This window comes from Capra hircus, chromosome 10 (assembly GCF_001704415.2).
Source record: "Capra hircus breed San Clemente chromosome 10, ASM170441v1, whole genome shotgun sequence".
NCBI lineage: Eukaryota > Metazoa > Chordata > Mammalia > Artiodactyla > Bovidae > Capra > Capra hircus.
The window spans coordinates 79,327,971-79,351,773 of NC_030817.1; the positions used below are offsets into that span (position 1 = coordinate 79,327,971).

Consider the following 23,803-nt stretch of genomic DNA (forward strand, 5'->3'; position numbering starts at 1 on the left):
TGTTCTACTCCACTGTGTTGGATGTGACAGGAGCCCTGGCTCGAGCTAGCAATAAACCCCTTTATGCCTTTGCATTGCTGTGGACGTCTTATTCTCTCAGTTCTGGGGACTCGGACACTGGGCATAACACTATCTAATGTACTAAGCTTACTATGCTATATTAGATCCGACTCTTTGCAACCCTATGGACTGTAGCCTACCAGGCTCCTCCATCCATGGGATTTTCCAAGCAAGAGTACTGGAGTGGGTTGCCATTTCCTTCTCCAATATATACTATTAGTATCATATATTAATATATAATACTAGTAGTATAACTATTAAGAAGTTATTACTAAACTTATGCTAAGAGAAATATATCAAGAGAGAAAAAGATAAAGTAAATGTGGTACATTGTTAACATATAGGGAATCTGGGTGAAGGACATACGGGAATTCCTCACAACTGCAAATCAAAAGTTATGCCAAAATGAAAAGCTAAAAGAAAATTAAAATTGTGCCTCAATTCCACAAGTCTCAATTAAAACAAAATAACCAAGACAAAGGAAATTGTCTTTCTAGAGCCACAAAGTCCTTGTTTACAAAAAAAGAAGCTTATATCCTCCACATGAATAGCCATCTGTGTACCATATTGCTTTAGTGTGTCTGCCTGTTTTTGTGCCAAATCCATACTTTTTTGATTCCTGTAGTTTCATAGTTTAGTTTGAAGTCAGCCAGTTGATTCCAGCTGTGCTCTCCTTTCGTAAGATCACTTTGCCTTCTGGGGGTCCTCTTTGGTTCCTCACACATAACAGAATTGTTAGTTCTGTTTTGTGAAAAATGTGAAAAATGACATTTTAATTGTGTTAGAGACTGAATCGGATGTGCAAGGTGCTTTAACTGGCGGAACATCTTAATACTCTTCCAATGCCTGATTATAGAATATTTTTCTTTTTAATATTTATTTACATATTTATTTACTTGGCTGTGCTGGGTATTGCAATACATGGGATCTTTTTTTCAGTTGCAGCGTGTGGGATCTAGTTCCCTGACCAGAGACTGACCCTAGGCCCCCTGCATGGGGAGCGGGGAGTCTTAGCCTCTGGACCACCAAGGAAGTTCTCAGGATATTTTCCTGTGTCTTTCTTCTTCAGTTTCTTTATTGAAGTGTCTTACGGTTTTCATTGTGCAGGTCTTTCACATCATTGGTTAAATTCATACCTAGGTATTTTGTTCTTTTTAATGCAATTGTAAATATGTTGTTTTCTTAATTTTTATGATACTATTTTATTAGTGTACAGAAACTCAGCCGATTTTTGTTTATTGCTTTTGTATCATGAAACTTTACTAAACTCATGTATTACCTGAAACTTTTGGTGGTTTGATGTGGAAAACTGTAATTCAAAAATCCCATTGTTTCTACCATATCCCAGTCATCCACAGCACTCAACACAGTAACTACTAATACAATCTTCCCACAGTAGAAATAAATAAATAAATAATAAAAGTCTCATTTTCCCATTTGATTTGATTGCAATACTTTTCATGTATATGTTTTAGTGGTTTGACCCTTTTGTTTTGGCTGCGCTGGGTCTTCATCGCTATGCACAGGTTTTCTCTAGCTGCGGTGAGCGGGGGCTACTCCTTGCGGTGCACGGGCTTCTCACTGCGGTGGCTTCTCTTACTGTGGACCACAGGCGCTAGGTGCACAGGCTTCAGTAGCTACAGCACCCGGGCTGGGTAGTTGCGGCTCAAGAGCCCTAGAGCTCACGGGCTTCGGTAGTTGTGGCACACAGGCCAGCAGTTGTGGTGCACAGGCTTAGTTGCCCCGAGGCATGTGGAATCTTCCCGGACCAGGGACTGAACCCCTGTCCCCTGCACCCGCACGTGGATTCTTACCCACTCTACCACCGGGGAAGTCCACTTTTCATGTATCTTAAGTTCTCACACACAATGGAATCCAATTTGGATATTTCATTCAATTTCCACCAATCTACTCCTACTCTACGTCTCTGTCATGCTGATTTGCTATGGAGCTTTGAAGTCCATTCTGATACGCAGTAAGGCAAGCAGATCATTGCTAGTTTTTAACATTTCCTCACACAAAAAATTTCTTCCCTATTGTAAGGCACTTATTCTTTTAGTTAAACATTGTTTGTTTTATTCATACACACACACACACACACACACACACACGGGTTGGTATTCTTTTATTTATTTACTTTCTGCCGCACGGGGTGTTCACTGCTTTGTGAGGGCTTTCTCGTGTGGCCGTGAGCAGGAGTTTGTTTTGTTCCCGTGCTTGGGCTTCTCATCGCGAGGGCTTCTCTTGCTGCAGCGCACAGGCTCTAGGCACCCAGGCACTGGGAGTTGCCACACGAGGGCTCAGTAGCTTCCGTTCACGGGCTCTAGAGCTCAGGCTCAGTGGTTGCAGCACTCGGCCTCAGTCAAGAGCTCTAGAGCTCACAGGCTTCAGGAGGTACGGCGCATGGGCTTCGGTGCTCTGACTCATGTGCAATCTTCCCAAACCAGGGATCCAACCCACGTCCCCTGCATTGGCAGGCAGATTCCTATCCACTGCACTACCAGGGAAGTCCCAAGTTAGTATTCCAATTAAAATGACATTGGATTAACTTTAAAAAAAAATACTGATTTGTCTGTACTGGGCCTTAGTTGTAGCATGTGGAATCTTTAGTTGAGGCATGGTGAGATCCAGCTCCCTGACCAGGGATCAAACCCAGGCCCCTGCACTGAGAGTTCAGTCTTAGCCACTGGACCACCAGGAAACTCTCTGGGTTTACTTTTGAAAGAATCAATTTTGTTAATATCAAGGCTTCCCAAGAGAATGGTATGTCTTTCCATTTGTTCAGTTTTGTATAAAATAATTTTCCTCCTTTTCTTGTTTAAAACAAGTATTTTATAGTTTTTATTGTTATAGTTCTTGCTATGAATACATTATTTTTCCTATTGGCTTATTCTTCATTAACTACAGTGATATAGTACTAAATCTCTGGGGTTTTAATGCAGTCATATCACCAGCTTATGTTTATCTCTTCTTTTCCAATGTCTTGACCAGCTATTTCATTTTGTGTGACTGTATTTGCTAGAAATAATAATGTCAATAGCAAGCATTCTTATCTGGTTCCTAATTTTAATTGAAATCATATTTCAATTAGCTCTACTGGCATGTTTGGTAATTGGTTTTTGCTATATTTTAAAAATCTGCTTTTGTTCCTATTTTTATAGAGTTTTCAAATTAAGAATGCTGCTAAATTTTATCAGAAGTTTTCAGCATCTATTGATATGATCATATCATTTTTATTTAATTTTTTATTGTTCTAGCTTATGTTGCTAGATTTTCTGATATTGAATTTCTTGTATTTCTAAAATAAACTTTTCTAGACATTATTTATTATCCTTTTGATAAATACCAGATTTTACTTACTAGCATTTAATTTAGAGATTTTCTTCTTATATTCAAAAGCAAGCTTGTTCTATATTCCTTTCCCTAATTTATAAGTTTAGGTTAAAGTTATGTTAGCTTCTCAAAAGGAATCATAGAGATTTCCATCTTTTTCTATGACCTTCAGTTCAGTTCAGTTCAGTTGCTCAGTCGTGTCTGACTTTTTGTGACCCCATGAATGGCAGCACGCCAGGCCTCCCTGTCCATCACCTTAAATAGTTTAAATAACATTGAGATTATCTTGTCTTGAAATGTTAGACAAAATAGAGCTGTGAATCTATCTGGTTCTGCTCCTTTTTATTATTGAATCTTTAATTACCTTTCCAGTCTTCAAAATGTAATTGGACTACTCAGGCAACCACATGTGTGCACGCATGCTTAGTCACTTTGTAACCTCATGAACTGTAGCCCACCAGCTCCTCTATCCACGGGATTTCCCAGGCAAGAATACTGGAGTGGGCTGCTATTTCCTCCTCCAAGGGATCTTCTGACCCAGGGATTGAACCCAGGCCTCCTGCATCTCCAGCACTGGCAGGTGGATTCCTTACCACTCTGCCACCTGGGAAGCCCCACCTGGGAAGCCCCACCTGGAGTGCTGGAGAATGCAGGAGGCCTGGGTCTGCCTAGCTTATACCTTCCCACCCTAGAGAGAAGTCTACCTCTTGACAAACCTAGCCAGCTTACACAGAGCCAACAGCTGGCTTTCTCATTCCTCTTGACAAACCTAGCCAGCTTACACAGAGCCAACAGTTGGCTTTCTCATTCAAGTGACCTACTCCTTTCAAGAGAAAAACCCACACCAGCTACCCTTATTTAACAGTGTTTGTTCATAAATATAATTGGATTATCAAGTACCACCAAATATTTGAATAAAAATCAACAGCATGAAGAAAGAGGCACAAAGATGAACAAAAGGGCAACAAACATCAGAGAAACCTGAGGTGATTAGGAAACTAAAAATTTTATTTAATTTATGCAATATTTGGGAAGTCCAGTGGTTAGGGCTCTGCATGCTCAGTGCTGAAGACCCAGGTTCAATCCCAGGTTGGGTAAATAAGATCCCACAAGCCATGCAGAACAGCATCACCCCCAAATTCACGAAGTACTCAAAATGATTGAGTAGGTATGACTCTCATTAAAGCATATAGTCTGTAAGGAAAAAGGAGCAATCAGAGGGGAAAAAAATGTTTTGGAACACTAAAAATGCAAATGTCAAAAAATTACACTGAACTGTGAGAATAATAAAATGAAAATAAGATAATAAAAAATTATATTTAAATTTAATGTCCTATAGTGGAAACTAGAAGGTAAATAATTCAAAAATAAGAAAAAAAAATGGAAGATGGATCCAAAAGTCAAAGACCTAAGAAGTTTCAAACAGAGATGATGGCAGAAAAGAAACAATCTAAGAAATAGCAGAAGAGAATCTCCCCAAACTTCATGAAGTCTTCATTTTTAAATGATCTATGTAGAGGCAAATAAAATTAATTTTTAAAAGACCCACTCCTAGGCTCAATCTAGTAAAATTTCAGAAGTCCAAGAGTAGAGAAAATCCTGAATATTCTGAGAGAGGCAGTGAGAAAATAGGTTATCAGAAGAAACGAGGATAAGGATGGCACCAAGGACTACCTTGGCAGTTCAGTGGTTAAGATCCCCCACTTACATTGCACGGAACACAAGTTCGATCCCTGGTCCAGGAACTAAGATCCTGCCTGCTGCTCAAAGTGGCCTAAATAAATAAATAAACAAATTTCAAAAAAAGAGAATGGCACCAAACTTCTCATCAACACTTAATGCTCAAAGACAATTGGATAATATTTCAAACTTTCGAGGATAGGGAAAGGTTGGAATGTTTATATTACTCAAATAATATCTTTACTTGGTAAAAGAATGAAACTATATTAAAAAACATTTAGAGTCTCACTCTCATCCCTATTTGCTCCATTCGCCACTCATCTGTCCCCAAAGGTAATAATCATTTCTGTTAGTTTCTCATTTATCCTCCAAGTTTGGAAAACAAATTTGAACTTAAATTTCTAAACAATCAACCCAAATCAAGCCCCCAAAATCAAACAAGTTTGGGCAAAATAATTGCATTTGCAACACACAAGCACGCAGAGTATAGTGTACCATGGGGTTTTTTGTGAAATAAAACGCTAGAGAAAGATTCTAGCAAACTGAAAAGGGAGCCAAGAAAGGGGACGCACAGGATAGACACTAGATATATGGCAGCAGCTGAATGTGACTCATGAGAAGTGATTCTGAAAAGAAGTTGAAAAGGATCTGCTAGACCTAGAGACAAGTTTTCTAGGAAACTAGTAATAATAAGCTTCAGGGCTTCTCACTCACTAAAGACCATTCCAAGGCCAAGGCATAGCCCTTAACTGCGAGTATTTGTAATTTTGTATTTCTTCTCTTGAAATACAGTTCCCCAGTTGTATAAGATTCAAGACCTACAAAACTTGGACCTATCCTTGATTAGACTTTAATATTTGAAGGATTTTCCTTCAAGCAACGAAGTTTTAATGACATGAATTACATTTCTTTCTTTGGGTTGAATCAAACTCTTACAATGGTATTTATCTAATCATGAAAAATATTTTTGCTTATTGATTTTCCATTTCTAAAATTAACCTAGAGATATGAAGATTTAATTGGAGTTATAGAACAGAACAGGAATGTTATAAATCTTGTCAATATAAAATTACAATATAGCTAAAAATATTAGAAAAGAGAGATGGAAGGATAATCAATTTATTGATCTTTGATTACAGAATTTCTAGGAACACTAAAGTTAACAATAAGAATAGAGACTCAATTTTCTAGGAACACTAAAGTTAACAATAAGAACAGAGACTCAATTATACTGTATATTGTTAACTACATAAAAAAGTAACTACTGCATTCTGGAGTTGGAGGGGTTATGGAAGTGGGAGGTACTGCAGCAGTGATAAATTCCTCATCTTTGAGAATATAGCCCAGGACAGTGTTAAAAGATGATGAACCAGAGAAAAAGACAGGAGGTGAAAAGAAAATGAAGTCGCTCAGTCGTGTCCGACTCTTTGCGACCCCATGGACTGAGGAGCCTGGTAGGGATTTTCCAGGCAAGAACACTGCAGCGGGTTGCCATTTCCTTCTCCAGGGGATCTTCCTGACCCAGGGATCGAACCCAGGTCTCCCGCATTGTAGGCTGACGCTTTACCGTCTGAGCTACCAAGGAAGCCCCACTGTTAAAAGATGATGAACCAAGGAAAAAGACAGAGATATTACTAAAGACAGAAATATTAATTAAAGATATAATTAACCAAAGGCATTAATTAAAGCCAAAATAATAATCATGTGAGCAATCCCAGTCAGAAAGAATCATCAGATGCTTTTAATTGAAGTAGAGGAATAGGAAAGAAAACGTTTTAACCTTTCACTTTATAATTCTCTATAATATTTGAATTTTTAAATGTGTACTACCTCTATAATTTTTTAAACAGAATCTTAAATATCTGTATAAGTACACACTCTATGTTTATAATTGTGGAATGGGAAACAATCTAAATGCAGAGAGACAAATAGGAAACTGATTAAAATCATTTAAATTGATTTTATGTATTTACTGACATGGAAAGACCTCCACACTCTATTATTTGTTTTGTTTTTGTTTGTTTGTTGTTTTAGTTGCAGCATGCAAACTCTTTTTTCAGTTGCAACATGCAAACTCTTAGTTGGAGCCTGTGGAACCTAGTTCCCTAACCAGGGATCGAACCCTGGCCTCCTGCATTGCAAGCACAGAGTCTTAGCCACTGGACTCCTAGGGAAGTCCCTCTATCAAGTTTTTTTATTTAAACAAATCCAAATGCTAAATAACATGTGCGTCGTGACCAACATTTTAAAAAATCTGTAGTGTATATAAATGTATGTATTCAAAAATGCTTATTCTAAAATGCGAATAATTATTTTATCCAGGTGATAAGAATGCAGGTGGATTTTTATTTTTCTTTCTTTGCTTGGCTTTTCTAAAATTTCCTAGGAGGAACATAAACTATATTGTAGCAAAAGGAAACCAATAATGTTATTTAATATATTTTTCCCTAATTCATTCCACATATTTCTGAACTGAAACAAGGTCACAAGATTCTATTTGAAATTCTTGGCACAACTGAATATTTTATTTGCATCAAAATCTGTTTGACATCACCTTCAAATCAAAGTGCTGAGGTACAAAGATGTCCTTCTTTGTTCACAGTGATAAAAAGAACAAATTTTCATAGCTAAAAACAGATAAAAAGAAGATCATTTGCCTGGTTCCTAGTGCAGCTATGACACCAATTTCAGAGCCAAGGAGAGGGGAATTTGAGTTATCACAATTGACAACAAAGCACAAGCTGAGCTTGTCAGCGGTTGTTCGTTGTCTCCGTGTTCATCTCAAAACGCTTGGGGAAGCCAAAGTTACTGCTGCTAAATTTCAAAAGCCTGAAAACCTATGACTTTCCCAGTCATAAAAAACAGTTCTGCAAGCCTTGATAAGGAAGTTTATACTGATTTCATTGCAACAGATTTAACACGGAGAAAACAAAGCCAAAAGCAATAGGTGCTAATGTTCTAGTGCAAGTTCGGATCCAAAGCATTTTCACCACTTCAAAGCAAGTAAGAGGGTCACAAAGTAAGTGGGTCACAAAGCATTTTCCCCTGGCTTGGGACATCTTAGTTCCACATCAGGCTGCCCTGTATTTTAGAATTTTTCTTTTTTTCTTTTTTGGCCTTCCAGTGTGTGGGATCTTAATTCCTCCACCAGGGGTTGAACCTGTGCCCCTTGCATTGGAAGGACAGAGTCCTAACCATTGAACCACCAGGAAATTCCCAACTTCAGAATTTTTAAAGTGACAGAAGACATTTAAAAGGTAACCACAATATACTTTTACTCAATTTCACTTGTAATTTTTTTTTTTTTGCACATTGTCTACTCTTAATCAGATTTCTCTGAGAACCAGAATTCAGAAAATCAAAAACCGTCCAAAGGGCAAGGTTCAAGTAATAATTATGGTTACGCTTACTGAGCCTTTCCAATGCACCAGGAACTATGTTAAGTACTGATTAACTACCTAAGTGTTGATTAAGTGCTTAATCAACATTTAAGCACTTAATTTAAGCAATTAAATCAGTACTTAAGTGCTGATTAAGTCCTATACTAAGAACATTTCTCATTTGATACTCACAGAGCCTCATGAAATAGGCAATAATATTACCCTCACATGGCAGGCTGTATTTTCTAAATATGGCCAGAACTATAACTCTCATTCCCAAATGCTTTTCTACAACGTGACTTTGCCAAAATTTCCATCAACAGCTTGGGCCCTCTATACCCTCACTTTAGCTTTTTTAAAAAATATTTAATATTTTTATTTCCTTATTCAGCTGCATGGAATCTTAGCTGTGGCATGTGGGATTCTCGTTCCGCAGCCAGGGATCAAACCCTGCGTTGGACACACAGAGTCTTAGCCACTGGACCACCAAGGAAATCTCAAGGTTCTACATCGCTTGTGATGGCTCCTTACATCCCTGTAATAATAGGACTATCTAATATTAGACAGGAGCCTCAATTTCAGAAGAATAATTAGACGTATCACTTTAAAAGTAACTATTATCCTTGACTTGAACAAACAGCTGAAACTTTTATTTGAAAAGTTGTAATAAGGAACAGGCAAGAGAGTTGGGCAGAAACTGAGTGAGGCTCATTATACTAATTCTCCAGGGAACCCAGGGACCATAAATCTTAGGATAAGAGTAGATCCCTGAAGAAAACAAAGGTGCCATCCAAATCTTCCAACCCTTATGTCATTTCCACAAGGAGATGTGTTTATTCCAGGAGTAGCTCATTCACTGTCTTATAGAGCCCCATTGTCCACAGGAGAAATATCTCACAGAGACTGGCTCAATGTGGAGAATGTAATATAAGTCTTTATCAGTCAAAATCACCCCGAATTAGTCCAAAAGGAGAATTAAGGAAGATTTCACTAAATGGTAACTGAATGCTTCCCAGGCTTTTCCCAGGATGAGCTTGCTGAACTTGGAAATTTTCAAGACATTCTGGCCTCATCAGATCCTGTGAATTGGATGATGACAAAGTTAAGGAAATCATTCTCCCACCCAGGAAAATCCAAATGACCATTCCGGACACTTTGGAAAAGAACTGTTGTTCTTAAAGGATGCCATCAAATTCATGAGAGATAGGGGTCTCAAACCAACCGTATAAGATCTGCATTTAGTGCATATAGACAATACTGCAAGCTCAAGACATACTCATGTGAACCAGGTTATCTTCTGAAATCCTGTGAGTAGTGTATTTTAGATAGCCTGATTGGAACCTCCCTAGAGGGCTGCCTGGTGGCTCAGACGGCAAAGAATCTGCCTGCAATGCAGGAGCTGCTGCTGCTGCTGCTAAGTTACATCAGTCATGTCCGACTCTTCATGACCCCATGGACTGTAGCCTATCAGCCTCCTCCGTCCACGGGATTTCCCAGACAAGAGTACTGGAGTGGGTTGCCATTGCCTTCTCCGCAATGCAAGAGACCTGGGTTCAATCCCTGGGTCGGGAAGATCTCCTGAAGAAGGAAATGGCAACCTACTCCAGTATTCTTGTCAGGAGAATTCCATGGACAGAAGAGCCTGGTGGGCTATAGTCCATGGGGTCCCAAAGAGTTGGACACAACTGAGCAACTAACACTTTCACTTTTCAGAGGGCAGCTAGAAACCTAACCGTGGACCAGAGGGTAATCTCCATTTCGGCCTTGCACAGATGGCAGAGCAGCAGTGACTTCCCCAAACCATGCTTTTCTTGGCACTTATCTTCTATATTCGAGCACGCTGAGCACACACACACTGGGTCTCATCTGTAGCTTCAGTCCCACCATCCAGGTCAGTGCTAGGCAAGCCAATGTTTATCCAGGCAGAACCATTAAGTTACTCACATTGAGGAAATTTGTCTGTCCTGCCTTGTGCTCTGTGTAGCTGTCCCCTTGAAAAACCCAAAGCTCTGAAGAGCATCAGGTCTGCCTGAAACTCTTAATGATTTTCCTTAGAAGGAGAAGATCTCACTCTCCTTCTAAGTACTAGAACTGTTGAGAGGCAGGACAAACCTCCAGCGCATTCATAAAGACTTTCCTACTGGGTACTGCATAACTGACCCTTAAAACAATGAATAGTCTGGGTGAATAGTGCAGTCATGCCTAGGCTCTCAGGGTGCCAGGCAAGTCTCCCAGTTCACTCACCAAGTCTGAAGGATAAAGGGAGAAATACCCGCACTCATGAAGTGGACCCCTTCCCTTTGTATCTGGAAGACTGTCTCACCCAGCTGTTGACCTCCCATTTAAAGTAAGGAAAAAATAAAAAGTTTATTAGCCACCCTGTCTGTGAGACATCCTTGGGCTAATCACAGTGTCTTTTCATGATTTATCTGTGCTAACTTCATGATTCAGTATGAGCCCAGAGCTTTCTCCTTCCACCCCCAGCCAATTCTTCTTCATCTTAGCTTCTGTTCCCATTTCTTTCCCAATATGTTCCAATATCAGGACTTTGCCTAAACGATACTCATTCTATTAGCTCCTGATGATGTTTCTGGATATCATACTCATATTGGATCCTGCTTCTCTTCAAAAATAAGTTGGGTAAGTTTCTCAACCACCTGGACTCACCTGTGAACCGCATGATTGGGCCACAGAGAGCTCTTTCTCAAATTGCTGAGAAGCTAAATGATATTGAGCCTAGAAATAACCCCTTGTGAAGAGCCCTTAGTTATATTCTCTGAGGCTGATCAACTATTTTGTGCTCTTTAATCCCTGTAAACAAATGTTAGATACAATAGTAGTTTTGGAATAACTTTGACTAGTGTAGCCTGTGCCGAAGAGAAGGCAAAATCATAAGAAAGGTAAAGTTTATACAGTTTACCATTTCATCCTCTCTACTAATATCTCCTAGCATTTCCTTCATCCCAGGTACCTAAACTGGGTCCCAATCTTATTCTCCAGTGACTAAAACATAATTGTTGCTACAGTTCTGTCTGATAATTAAGGGAGTAGTTGATAATGCTTAAGGAAGGAAACTTGCAGGGAGGCAGACTTTAAAAAAGAGCTGTTTTTTAGGTTTGGGGTTTTGCTTTTGTTTTGTTTTCTGCTGGAAGCATTCTAGCAGACCCAAACAGACCTCTATTTACTAGCTCAAACTCCAGACTATCTCAAAGATGGAGAGTTACTCTTTAGAGAATGTTTGTGGGGAGACATCTCCACCTCATGAGGAAAAGCAAACCCTCTTCAGATGGGCCAGTTTGACAGACTGCTTGGCATATGACAGCAAGATTTCTGTCTTCTACGAAGTACCACGTAAGTGACACATCCTCAATCTATTGTGTGTCAAAAACCCCCAAATCCACCCCACAGATTTTTGAGGTGTTGTTCACTCATTCAGTACATGCTTATTAAAGCTGATTGTTTCAAGAAACTTGTTCTAAGGGCCATATAAAATACAAAGATGAAAACAACTATAAAACACAATAAAAGTTGTGATATATAATAAAATTATGGGGGACACAGAGACTCATGCATTCAAAAGAGAAGATTTTATGGAAATGATAGCACTCATTCAGGAGAAACTTAAAGGATAAATAGGATTTGAAAAGCTGATGCTTCCAAGCTGAAATGCCGTGTGCTGAAACCTATGTATATAAAACAGCTAAAAACTTTTTTAAAAACAAAGGGTCTATTGTATCTTGAGCCCATGGGAATATGCAATCAGGAGACTACGGATCTATCACATGAGGACAAATCCAATGTCCACATTAGGATAAATACCAAATTCCCATTAACAATTTTGTTTTCCACTTACAAATTTTTATTTGTGCATACATTACTTGGATTATTCTCTTTCTGATTGGTAAGCATTGTGCTTTACTCTCATAGATTTCCTCTTCTCTCTTTATTAATCCAAAAACTAGTGAAAGGCATCACATTTTCAGGTAATACTGAAATAGCAATAGAGTGTCTATGAATAACCAGTTTACCCAAGAATATGGATATGTATAGCGAATGACTAAGTTAAGTAAAATGGCTTAACTTAGCCATTTTGCTATTTTTCCAGCCTCAAATATTTGTCAGCCTCAAATAGGGATTTCTTATGAATGAAGACCCAATATTAGAATAAAGATAAAAATGAAAGGTAGTGAAAGGTAATGAAAGTCAGAGGCAAAGGAATTGTTGAGGAACAGAAGTAAAATTTCAGTTAACAAAAACAAGCAAGAATAACTTTTGGTTTAGGATGTTTACTTAGCATCCCTGACAACACCACTCTCTACCACGTAGAAACACCAAAGGCAATAAAAGAGACAAGGAGCCTCAAAGAGGCTCTGTTAAAAAAAAAAAAAAAAAAAAAGAACAAAAAAAGGACTCCTACAACTCTAAATGATACATTCAGCACTTTTTCTTATAAATTCCAAGTGTCCTCAGATCCAGAGCATCACGACTCCTGATGCTGCACACCTCTGATTGGTCATTCCCAGCAGAGGCCAGAGCAGCCACGGGGAACCACAGCACTGTCACCGAGCCCATCCTGCTGGGGCTCTCACACGCCTGTGAGCTGCAGATGCTCCTCTTGCTGGGGCTCCTCCCGACCTCCCTCCTCACTCTGCTGGGGAACCTGCTCACCGTGGTCCTCACCCTCATGGACAGGCGCCTCCACTCCCCATGTACTACTTCCTCCGCAACGTTGCTGTCCTAGAGATCTGGTTCACCTCGGTCATCTTCCCCAAGATGCTGACCAACATCCTGACTGGAAACAGGACCATCTCCCTGGCAGGCTGTTTCCTACAAAGTTTTCTCTATTTCTTCCTGGGCACCACAGAGTTCTTCCTACTGGCAGTGATGTCCTTTGACAGGTATGTGGCCATATGTAACCCCTTGCGTTATGTCACCATCATGAGCAAAAGGGTCTCTGTCCAGCTAGTTCTTTCTTCTTGGGTCACAGGGTTCTTTATCATCATCGTTCCAACTTTCCTCACAATTCAGCAGCCATTCTGTGGTCCCAACATCATTGATCATTTCTTCTGTGACAGCTTTCCACTCCCGGAACTCGTATGTGCAGACACAAGTCTGATCAAGCTTCTGGGTTTCATCCTGGCCAACATCAGCCTCCTGGGCACTCTGTCCATGACGGCCACCTGCTATGGCCACATCCTCCACACCATCCTGCGCCTCCCCTCAGCCAAGGAGAGGCAGAAAGCCTTCTCAACCTGTTCCTCCCACATCACTGTTGTCTCTCTCTTCTATGGCAGCTGCATCTTCATGTATGTCCGGTCGGGCAAGGGCGGCCAGGGGGAGGATAGGAACAAGCTGGTGGCCTTGCTCAACACCGTGGTGACCCCAGTGCTCAATCCCTTCATCTACACCCTGAGGAACAAACAGGTGAAGCAGGTATTTAACAAGCAAATTAGCAAGCTCCTCTCAGAACTAGGAGCTAGATCTGAGAGGGTGGAGAAAGTTGGCTCCTTTCCTGAACCTCTCCAAATACTGCGGCTTCCCGATCTCCCTGAACTATTTTCTCTCAGACAGTTTCTTAGCAAATGCTATAATCTACAGTGGTTTCTTACATTTATCATTACTGGCTCATGCAGTCTTGTCAGACAGTATAAAAAACTCAGTGTACCACAACTGTGTCTGGTATGTCTTTCTGATCCTAGAATGTATCTGAGTGATTTTTGGTTTCTTTGTTGTCAGGCTTTTGTTTGGGTTTTGGTTGCACTCGGTCTTTGTTGCTGCACACAGGCTTTCTCTAGTGGCACCGAGCAGGAGCTACTCTAGTTGTGGTGGTCAGACTTCTCATTATGGTGGCTTCCCTTATTGCAGAGCTCTAAGGCAATGGCACCCCACTCCAGTACTCTTGCCTGGAAAATCCCATGGACGGAGGAGCCTGGGAGGCTGCAGTCCATGGGGTTGCGAAGAGTCGGACACAACTGAGTGATTTCACTTTCACTTTTCGCTTTCATGCATTGGAGAAGGAAATGGCAACCCACTCCAGTGTTCTTGCCTGGAGAATCCCAGGGACGGAGGAGCCTGGTGGGCTGCCGTCTATGGGGTCGCACAGAGTCGGACACGACTGAAGCGACTTAGCAGCAGCAGCAGCAGCAGCAGCAAGGTGTCTGGGCTCAGTAGTTCAAGTCCACAGGCTTAGTTGCCCGGTGGCATGTGAAATCTTCCCGGACCAGGGATAGAACCCATATTTCCTACCCTGGCAGGCAGATTCTTAACCACTGGACTACAAGGGAAGTCCTGTTGTCATTTCTGTTTGCATGTTTTGTTTTGTTTGCCCATGCCACTTGGCTTGTGGAATCTTACCTAGCTCCTTGACTAGGGATTGACCGTGGGCCCTCAGCAGTGAAAGTGCAGAGTCCTTAACAACTGGACTGCCCTGAGTGTCTTAATCTGGCCTCATTTCAAATTACAATTTAACATACCTTCTTCACTAAAACCTTTAAAAATCAATGAAAATATTCTCAATGAGAATATATTTATGATAGACTTCAGAATTATTGTGTCCAGAAAAATTAAAGAGGTGGAATAGCCAAGAAATATTGAACAAAAAAAGTGTCAGGTATTAAAACACTAACTTAAGAACAAACAAACAGAACAGTGGAATTGGATAGTCTAGAAAAATGATGCAGATTAGACATAAAGATCTAATAGATGATTAGGGTAGACTTTCTAGGAAATTCCCTGGTGGTCCACTGGTTAGGACTCCAAGCTTCCATTGCAGGAGGCATGAATTTGATCCCTGGGTGGGAAAGAAAACTAAAATCCAGCAAGCCACATGGTGAGGCCAAGAAAATAACAACAATAAAACAAAGTAGACTTTCTATTCATGTGTTTGTTAGCCATCCGTATGTCTTCTTTGGAGAAATGTCTATTTAGTTCTTTGGCCCATTTTTTGATTGGGTCATTTATTTTTCTGGAATTGAGCTGTAGAAGTTGTTTGTATATTTTTGAGATTAGTTGTTTGTCAGTTGCTTCATTTGCTATTATTTTCTCCCATTCAGAAGGCTGTCTTTTCACCTTGCTTATATTTTCCTTTGTTGTACAGAAGCTTTTAATTTTAATTAGATCCCATTTGTTTATTTTTGCTTTTATTTCCAGAATTCTGGGAGGTGGATCATAGAGGATCCTGCTGTGATTTATGTCTGAGAGTGTTTTGCCTATGTTCTCCTCTAGGAGTTTTATAGTTTCTGGTCTTACATTTAGATCTTTAATCCATTTTGAGTTTATTTTTGTGTGTGGTGTTAGAAAGTGATCTAGTTTCATTCTTTTACAAGTGGTTGACCAGTTTTCCCAGCACCACTTGTTAAAGAGATTGTCTTTACTCCATTGTATATTCTTGCCTCCTTTGTCAAAGATAAGGTGTCCATATGTGTGTGGTTTTATCTCTGGGCTTTCTATTTTGTTCCATTGATCTATATGTCTGTCTTTGTGCCAGTACCATACTGTCTTGATGACTGTGGCTTTGTAGTAGAGCCTGAAGTCAGGCAAGTTGATTCCTCCAGGTCCATTCTTCTTTCTCAAGATTGCTTCTCCAAAGAAGACATATGGATGGCTAACAAACACATGAAAAGATGCTCAACATCACTCATTATTAGAGAAATGCAAATCAAAACCACAATGAGGTACCACTTCACACCAGTCAGAATGGCTGCGATCCAAAAATCTGCAAGCAATAAATGCTGGAGAGGGTGTGGAGAAAAGGGAACCCTCCTACACTGTTGGTGGGAATGCAAACTAGTACAGCCACTATGGAGAACAGTGTGGAGATTCCTGAAAAAATTGCAAATAGAACTACCTTATGACCCAGCAATCCCACTGCTGGGCATACACACTGAGGAAACCAGAATCAAAAGAGACACATGTACCCCAATGTTCATCGCAGCACTGTTTATAATAGCTAGGACATGGAAACAACCTAGATGTCCATCAGCAGATGAATGGATAAGAAAGCTGTGGTACATATACACAATGGAGTATTACCCAGCCATTAGAAAGAATTCATTTGAATCAGTTCTGATGAGATGGATGAAACTGGAGCCGATTATACAGAGTGAAGTAAGCCAGAAAGAAAAACACCAATACAGTATACTAACACATATATATGGAATTTAGGAAGATGGCAATGACGACCCTGTATGCAAGACAGGGAAAGAGACACAGATGTGTATAGCGGACTTTTGGACTCAGAGGGAGAGGGAGAGGGTGGGATGATTTGGGAGAATGACATTCTAACATGTATACTATCATGTAAGAATTGAATCGCCAGTCTATGTCTGATGCAGGATACAGCATGCTTGGAGCTGGTGCATGGGGATGACCCAGAGAGATGTTATGGGGAGGGAGGTGGGAGGGGGGTTCATGTTTGGGAACGCATGTAAGAATTAAAGATTTTAAAATTAAAAAAATAATAAAATAAAATAAAAAATAAATCATTAAAAAAAAAAAAACAAAGTAGACTTTCTAATCTTTAAAGAAAAGACAGTCCAGTGTATAAATAACGCCAAGACTATCGGCTAACCACAATAGAAGACTGTTGTCTTTTAAAAAGATTGGGATCTAGTACATTATTGGGAAAACGTTAGAGCAGAAGATCAATTTAAAAGTGATACATGCCTTAAATATTTATTTGAAATTAAAAGCTAGAAACATGTATTCACTAACCTATAAATATTCTTTTCTTTGAGTATGAATATTATGATTGTTGTAGTCTTTCTTGCTTAAACCACATTCACAATATGAAATTTTAGGATTTGCTTCAGTGGTACAAAAATTGTAAAAATGCCAGAGAAACATCTGTGAACAGAATTCTAGAATTTTCGCATTTTGTTTGCCTGTTGCCAGCCTTCACAGCCTTCCTTGCCCACACCTCAATCAACAACATTTTTCATTTTCTGACTTTATGGAATCTATCGCAAGGACTCAATTTTGTTTTTGCAGAAACAGCTTTGTTTTTAATACTCATATTTCATTGGTTTATCTTTATTTAGTTAAAAATGTCATTATAGTAACAAGTCCAAATATCAAATCAAGGTTTGGGAACAACTGATTCTTGGTACAAGCTAACTGGTGGGAATAAAAATATGCATGGGTACAGCAGCCATTTTCTAGCTGCAAAGGCATGCTGTGAACATCAAGGACTTGGGGAGGTAACATAACACAGAGGCTGAAACAGCTACTAGAAGTCTACCACCTAGGTTTAGATTCCCAGCTATTAGCCATTTGAGCTTAAATAAGCAATACTTCTTGCATCACATATATTGAAAGCAGAAGGAGAAGAGGGCAACAGAGGATGAGATGGTTGAATGGCACCACCAGTTCAATAGACATGAATTTGGGCAAGCTCCAGGAGATGGTAGGGGATAGGGACGCCTGGCATGCTGCAGTCCATGGGGTCATGAAGAGTCAGACACAATTTGGGAACTGAACAACAACATATATATATATATATATGGAGATAATAATATATCTACCTCATAGAATCCTTATAAATATTATTAATGTATGTCAGAATGCTTAGCTCAGGGCCTGATAAAGCTCTATGTTAGGTGTCGGGTACCATATTTTACTGAAGGAATAAGCTGTATAAATGAAGATAAATGAAGAGATTATCTAGAACCTTGCAGAAAAAGTTGTTAGATCCTCATCTCATATCTTAAACTGAAATAAATTCAGGATAATTAAATAAATAGTAAAACCACGAAAAAGAAAATCTGGATAAAAATTATCTCATTAAAGATGCATAGGGGACTTCCCTGGTGGGCCAGTGGTTAAGATACTGTCTGCCAATGCAGGGAACATGGGTTTGATTCCTGGTCTGGTAAGATCCCACATGCCATAGGGCAACTAGACTCTGCACACCACAACTACTGAGCCCAAGCGCCCTACAGCCTGTGCTTAGCAATAAGAGAAGACACCACAATGAAAGGCCTGGGCACAGTGAAAAAGAGAGTAGCCTCTGCTCACCTAAACCAGAGAAAGCCTGCACACAGCAACAAAGACCCAGCACGGCCAAAAATTAAAAAAAAGAGAATTTGCATACTGCAACTAAAGATCCTGCAAGTTGCAACAAAGATGAAAGATCCCAAGTGTCACAGCTAAGACCCAGCATGCCAAATAAATATGTATATATTTTTTAAAAGATATGTAGGGAGTTTTTTCAATAGAGCTAAAAACATAAATTTATAAACTTGGCTATATAAATTTTTAGACTTCTTTATGTTAGAAAGAAAAAAAAGTAGTCATGTATGGATGTGAGAGTTGGACTATAAAGAAAGCTGAGCACCCAAGAATTGATGCCTTTGAACTGTGACGTTGGAGAAGACTCTTAAGAGTCCCTTGGACAGCAAGGAGATCCAACCAGTCCATCCTAAAGGAAATCAATCCTGAATATTCACTGGAAGGACTGATGCTGAAGCTGAAACTCCAATACTTTGACCACCTGATGTGTAGAATTGACTCATTGGAAAAGACTCTGATGCTGGGAAAGATTGAAGGCGGGAGGAGAAGGGGCCAACAGAGGATGAGATGGTTGGATGGCATCACCGACTCAATGGCCATGAGTTTGAGTAGGCTCCGGGAGTTGGTGATGGACAGGGAAGCCTGGCATGCTGCAGTTCATGGGGTCACAAAGGGTCAGACACGACTGAGCAACTGAACTGAACTGGACTGAACTATCTGCCTGAAATCCATTTCCCATTAAAGTAGTAGGTCCCTGATCTTAATAAAGCCCCTCTCCCCTCTCAGTTCATGTAACCGACATGGCATGACGTCATCCCCAACCAGTTAGAGCATAACCATGGCTATTGGCTCAGGAATGGCCATATCACTAAAATCAGACCAGTGAAGCCAAGCAAATCTCAATTCTGAGATACTTACAGGAGCTTGTGGAAGAAGAGTTGCTCATCTGGACTTGAGATTGAGAGGATGTTGGGGGAAAAGGACAGAAGACACAAATTACCAATAAGGGGAACAAGTAAGTAGACACCACTATGGATTTAGGCATTAAAAAGTAATAATGGAACGTTATGAACAACTTGTGGTAATGTTTTTAACAACTTAGATTAAATGGATAAATTTCTCGAAAGACAAACTACCAAAACGGGAACTTCCCTGGTGCCCAGAGGCTAAAACTTGCTTCCAATGGAGGGGACCCAGGTTCAATCCCTGGTTCACATGCCACAACTAAAGATTCCACATGCCTGATAAGGGGTTAATATTCAAAATATACAAAGAACTCATAAATCAATAGCAAAAAAGATAAACAATCCAATTCAAATGGGCAAAGGGCCTGAATAGACATTTTTCCAAAGAAGACACGCAAATGGCCAACAGGCACATGAAAGGGTGATTCACATTATTAATTATCAAGGAAATGCAAATCAAAACCACAATGAGGTATCACTTCACACCTATTAGGATGCCTCTCACTATAAAGAAAAGAGATAACAAATGCTCTCAAAGATGTGGAGAAAAGAGAACTCTTGTGTACTGTTGGTGGGAATGTAAACTGGTACTATCACACAGAAAACAGTGCAGTGATTCCTCAAGAAATAGAACTAACAGAAGATTCTGCGATCGCACTTCCGGATACACAACCAAAGGAAACAAAAATCATTGTTTCAAAAAGCATCTGTACTCCTATGTTCATTGCAGCATACTCACAGCAGCCAAGGAAGGTATGGAGACAACCTACGTGTCCACTAACAGATGAATGAATAAAGGAAATGTGGTATATATAAACAATGGGCTATTATTCAGCCTTTATCTTGACATTTTTGACAACATGGATGAACCTGGAGGCCATTATGTCAAGTAAAATATGCCAGACAAAGACAAACACTACATTGTATCACTTACATGTGGAATCTTAAAAAAAAAAAAAAAAAAGAAGTTGAACTAATAGAAACAGAGAGTATAAAAGTGGTTGCCAGGGGCTGAGGTGGAGAAAATAGGGAGAGGTTGCTAAAAGGCTTCTGCTGTTGCTAAGTCACTTCAGTCGTGTCTGACTCTGTGCGACCCCAGAGACGGCAGCCCACCAGGCTCCTCCGTCCCTGGGATTCTCCAGGCAAGAACACTGGAGTGGGTTGCCATTTCCTTCTCCAATGCATGAAAGTGAAAAGTGAAAGTGAGGTCACTCAGTCGTGTCCGACCCTCAGCGACCCCATTGACTGCAGCCTTCAAGCTCCACCATCTGTGGGATTTTCTAGGCAAGAGTACCAGAGTGGGGTGCCATTGCTTTCTCTGTGCTAAAAGGCTACGAACTTTCAATTATAAGATGAATAAAGTATGAGGATCTCATATGTGAAGTGAGTGAAGTCGCTCAGTCATGTTCGACTCTTTGCGAACCTGTGGACTGTGGTCCTACCAGACTCCTCCGTCCATGGGATTCTCCAGGCAAGAGTACTGGAGTGGGTTGCTATTTCCTTCTCCAGGGGATCTTCCCAACCCAGGGATCGAACCCGAATGGGGTGAATATAATTGATAACACTGTATTGTGTAATTGAAAGTTGCTAAGAGTGCAGAGATGGGAATACCAGACCACCTGACCTGCCTCTTGAGAAATCTGTATGCAGGTCAGGAAGCAACAGTTAGAACTGGACATGGAACAACAGACGGGTTCCAAATAGGAAAAGGACTACGTCAAGGCTGTATATTGTCACCCTGCTTATTTAACTTATATGCAGAGTACATCATGAGAAACGCTGGACTGGAAGAAACACAAGCTGGAATCAAGATTGCCGGGAGAAATACCAATAACCTCAGATATGCAGATGACACCACCCTTATGGCAGAAAGTGAAGAGGAACTCAAAAGCCTCTTGATGAAAATAAAAGAGGAGAGTGAAAAAGTTGGTTTAAAGCTCAACATTCAGAAAACGAATATCATGGCATCCAGTCCCATCACTTCATGGGAAATAGATGGGGAAACAGTAGAAACAGTGTCAGACTTTATTTTGGGGTGCTCCAAAATCACTGCAGATGGTGACTTCAGCCATGAAATTAAAAGACACTTACTCCTTGGAAGAAAAGTGATGACCAACCTAGATACAGTATTCAAAAGCAGAGACATTACTTTACCGACTAAGGTCCGTCTAGTCAAAGCTATGCTTTTTCCAGTAGTTATGTATCGATGTGATAGTTGGACTATGAAGAAGGCTGAGAGCCGAAGAATTGATGGTTTTGAACTGTGGTGTTGGAGAAGACTCCTGAGAGTTCTTTGGACTGCAAGGAGATCCAACCAATCCATTCTAAAAGAGATCAACCCTGGGATTTCTTTGGAAGTTATGATGCTAAAGCTGAAACTCCAGTACTTTGGCCACCTCATGCGAAGAGTTGACTCATTAGAAAAGACTTTGATGCTGGGAGGGATTTGGGGCAGGAGAAGAATGGGACCACAGAGATGAGATGGCTGGATGGCATCACTGACTTGATGGACGCGAGTCTGGGTGAACTCCGGGAGTTGGTGATGGACACGGAGGCCTGGCATGCTGCGATTCACGGGGTCGCAAAGAGTCGGACACGACTGAGCAACTTGACTGAACTGAACTGAAGAGTGTAGAACTTACATGTTTTTATCAAATAAAAAGGTAAATGTGCAAGGTGATGAATGTGTTAATTAACTCTGGGGGGGATCCTTTAACAGTATATACAGCTATCAAATCATCACCTCTCTACTCTTTAATTACCTTGCAATTTTGTCAATTATACCTCAATAAAAAATAAAAAAACCACACGAGGGAGGGAGTGTTGAGAGAAAGTAAAATGGTCTTTGTTTGCAAATGACATAAACATCTATGTAGAAAATCCTAAGGAATCTACCCCAAAATGTTCCTAGAATTAATGAAAAAGTGTAGTAAGGTTGTAGAATATCAGATTCTTTCGGGGAAACATACTGTCATGGTGGTTTAGTCACTGAGTCCCGCCTGACTCTCAGGACCCCACTGAATCTTCGCCAGTCAGGAATCTAACCCACGTCTCCTGCATTGCAGGCGGATTCTTTACCACTGAGCTACCTGGGAAGCCCTTATAGAGACGCCTATGATGCTACCTTATATGCTAGCAATAAACAATTAGAAATTGAATTTTAAAAAAAAAAACATTTACAACAACACCAAAACATATGAAATACTTGAAGGGGTAAATATAACAAAAGATTTTTAAGACTTGAATATGCAAGTCTGAAAACGATAAAACCATTGAGAAAAAATTAAAGGCTTTAATAATAAAAGGAGAAATACATTCATGAATTGCAAAACATTATTATTATTAAGAGGTCACCTCTCATAAATTGCTGGTGAGATTATAAATTGGTACAATTTCAGCCTTGTTGAAGCCAAGACGACAACATGGATCACCAGCAGCTCTACCGGAGCCATCTGAGACAATTCGGCCAGGGTTCTTGCTCTTGCCAGGTCTGCTCAAACTGGCACAGTCTGATCCAGAAACAGGTCTCAATATGTGTCCCTAGAGTTTCTGCCAGTACACGAAAGACATCGGCCTCATTAAGTTGGACTAACTGAACTTCTTTAAATGGATCATCTGGCACAGCTACCTTATGCAGAAACAATACCAGCACTTTGTATATAAAATAAAATTTTTTTAAACTTCAAAAATAAATTGATACAATTTCATATTATCTAATGAAGTTGAAGATCTGTATAACCCACAACCTACTAAAACCATCAAACCCAGCAGGTACCCTGGAGAAATTCTTACATGTGTGTCCAAGAGACTTGTCCAAAAACACTCACAGCCACACTTCTAGAAATTGGGGGAAGAAACTGGAAACAATCCAAATGTCTCTCCACAAAGTAAAGGATAAAGCAATGTTACATAATAGAATAGTATACAGCCGTGAAATGAATGAAGATAGGCACACATTTTAACACGGATGACTGTCAGGAACATAACACTGCAGTTAGAAAAGAATATACACAATTTGACGCCATTTATATAAAGTTCAAAAATGTACGAAGATAAAAATGTACTCTTTAGGGACAATACTTCCCATCCCTCTGCCCACTGGTCCCAGCATTCTCAGCCTCTGGGTTCCTCCCTACCTGTCCCTTTATGATGCCACCAGCATCTTTCTTAAAAAAGGAATTTAGTCCCTTCCCAGCATCTCCAGGCTTTAATTCCCACATGCTGCTCAACAAACAACATTCTTAGGCTATTCCCTTTTTATAGAGCAATAGGGATTATAAATGGTAAATTAATGTTCCTTCCCATTTTATTATTACACCACACTGCAGACTTCTATCTTAGTGCCAAACTCACTTCTGCAGTGCTTATCCTTTAGCT

At 40.0% G+C, this 23,803-nt stretch overlaps 1 protein-coding gene and 1 pseudogene across 1 annotated transcript; both read left to right on the plus strand.

The window, feature by feature from the left end:
* LOC102184626 (olfactory receptor 49-like) lies at nucleotides 12,901–14,167 on the plus strand. The gene is given in 3 exon segments (XM_018053783.1): nucleotides 12,901–13,153; nucleotides 13,156–13,952; nucleotides 14,153–14,167. Coding segments are annotated over 3 exon segments (1,020 nt in total). The 5' UTR covers nucleotides 12,901–12,945.
* LOC102180318 lies at nucleotides 22,840–23,018 on the plus strand (annotated as a pseudogene).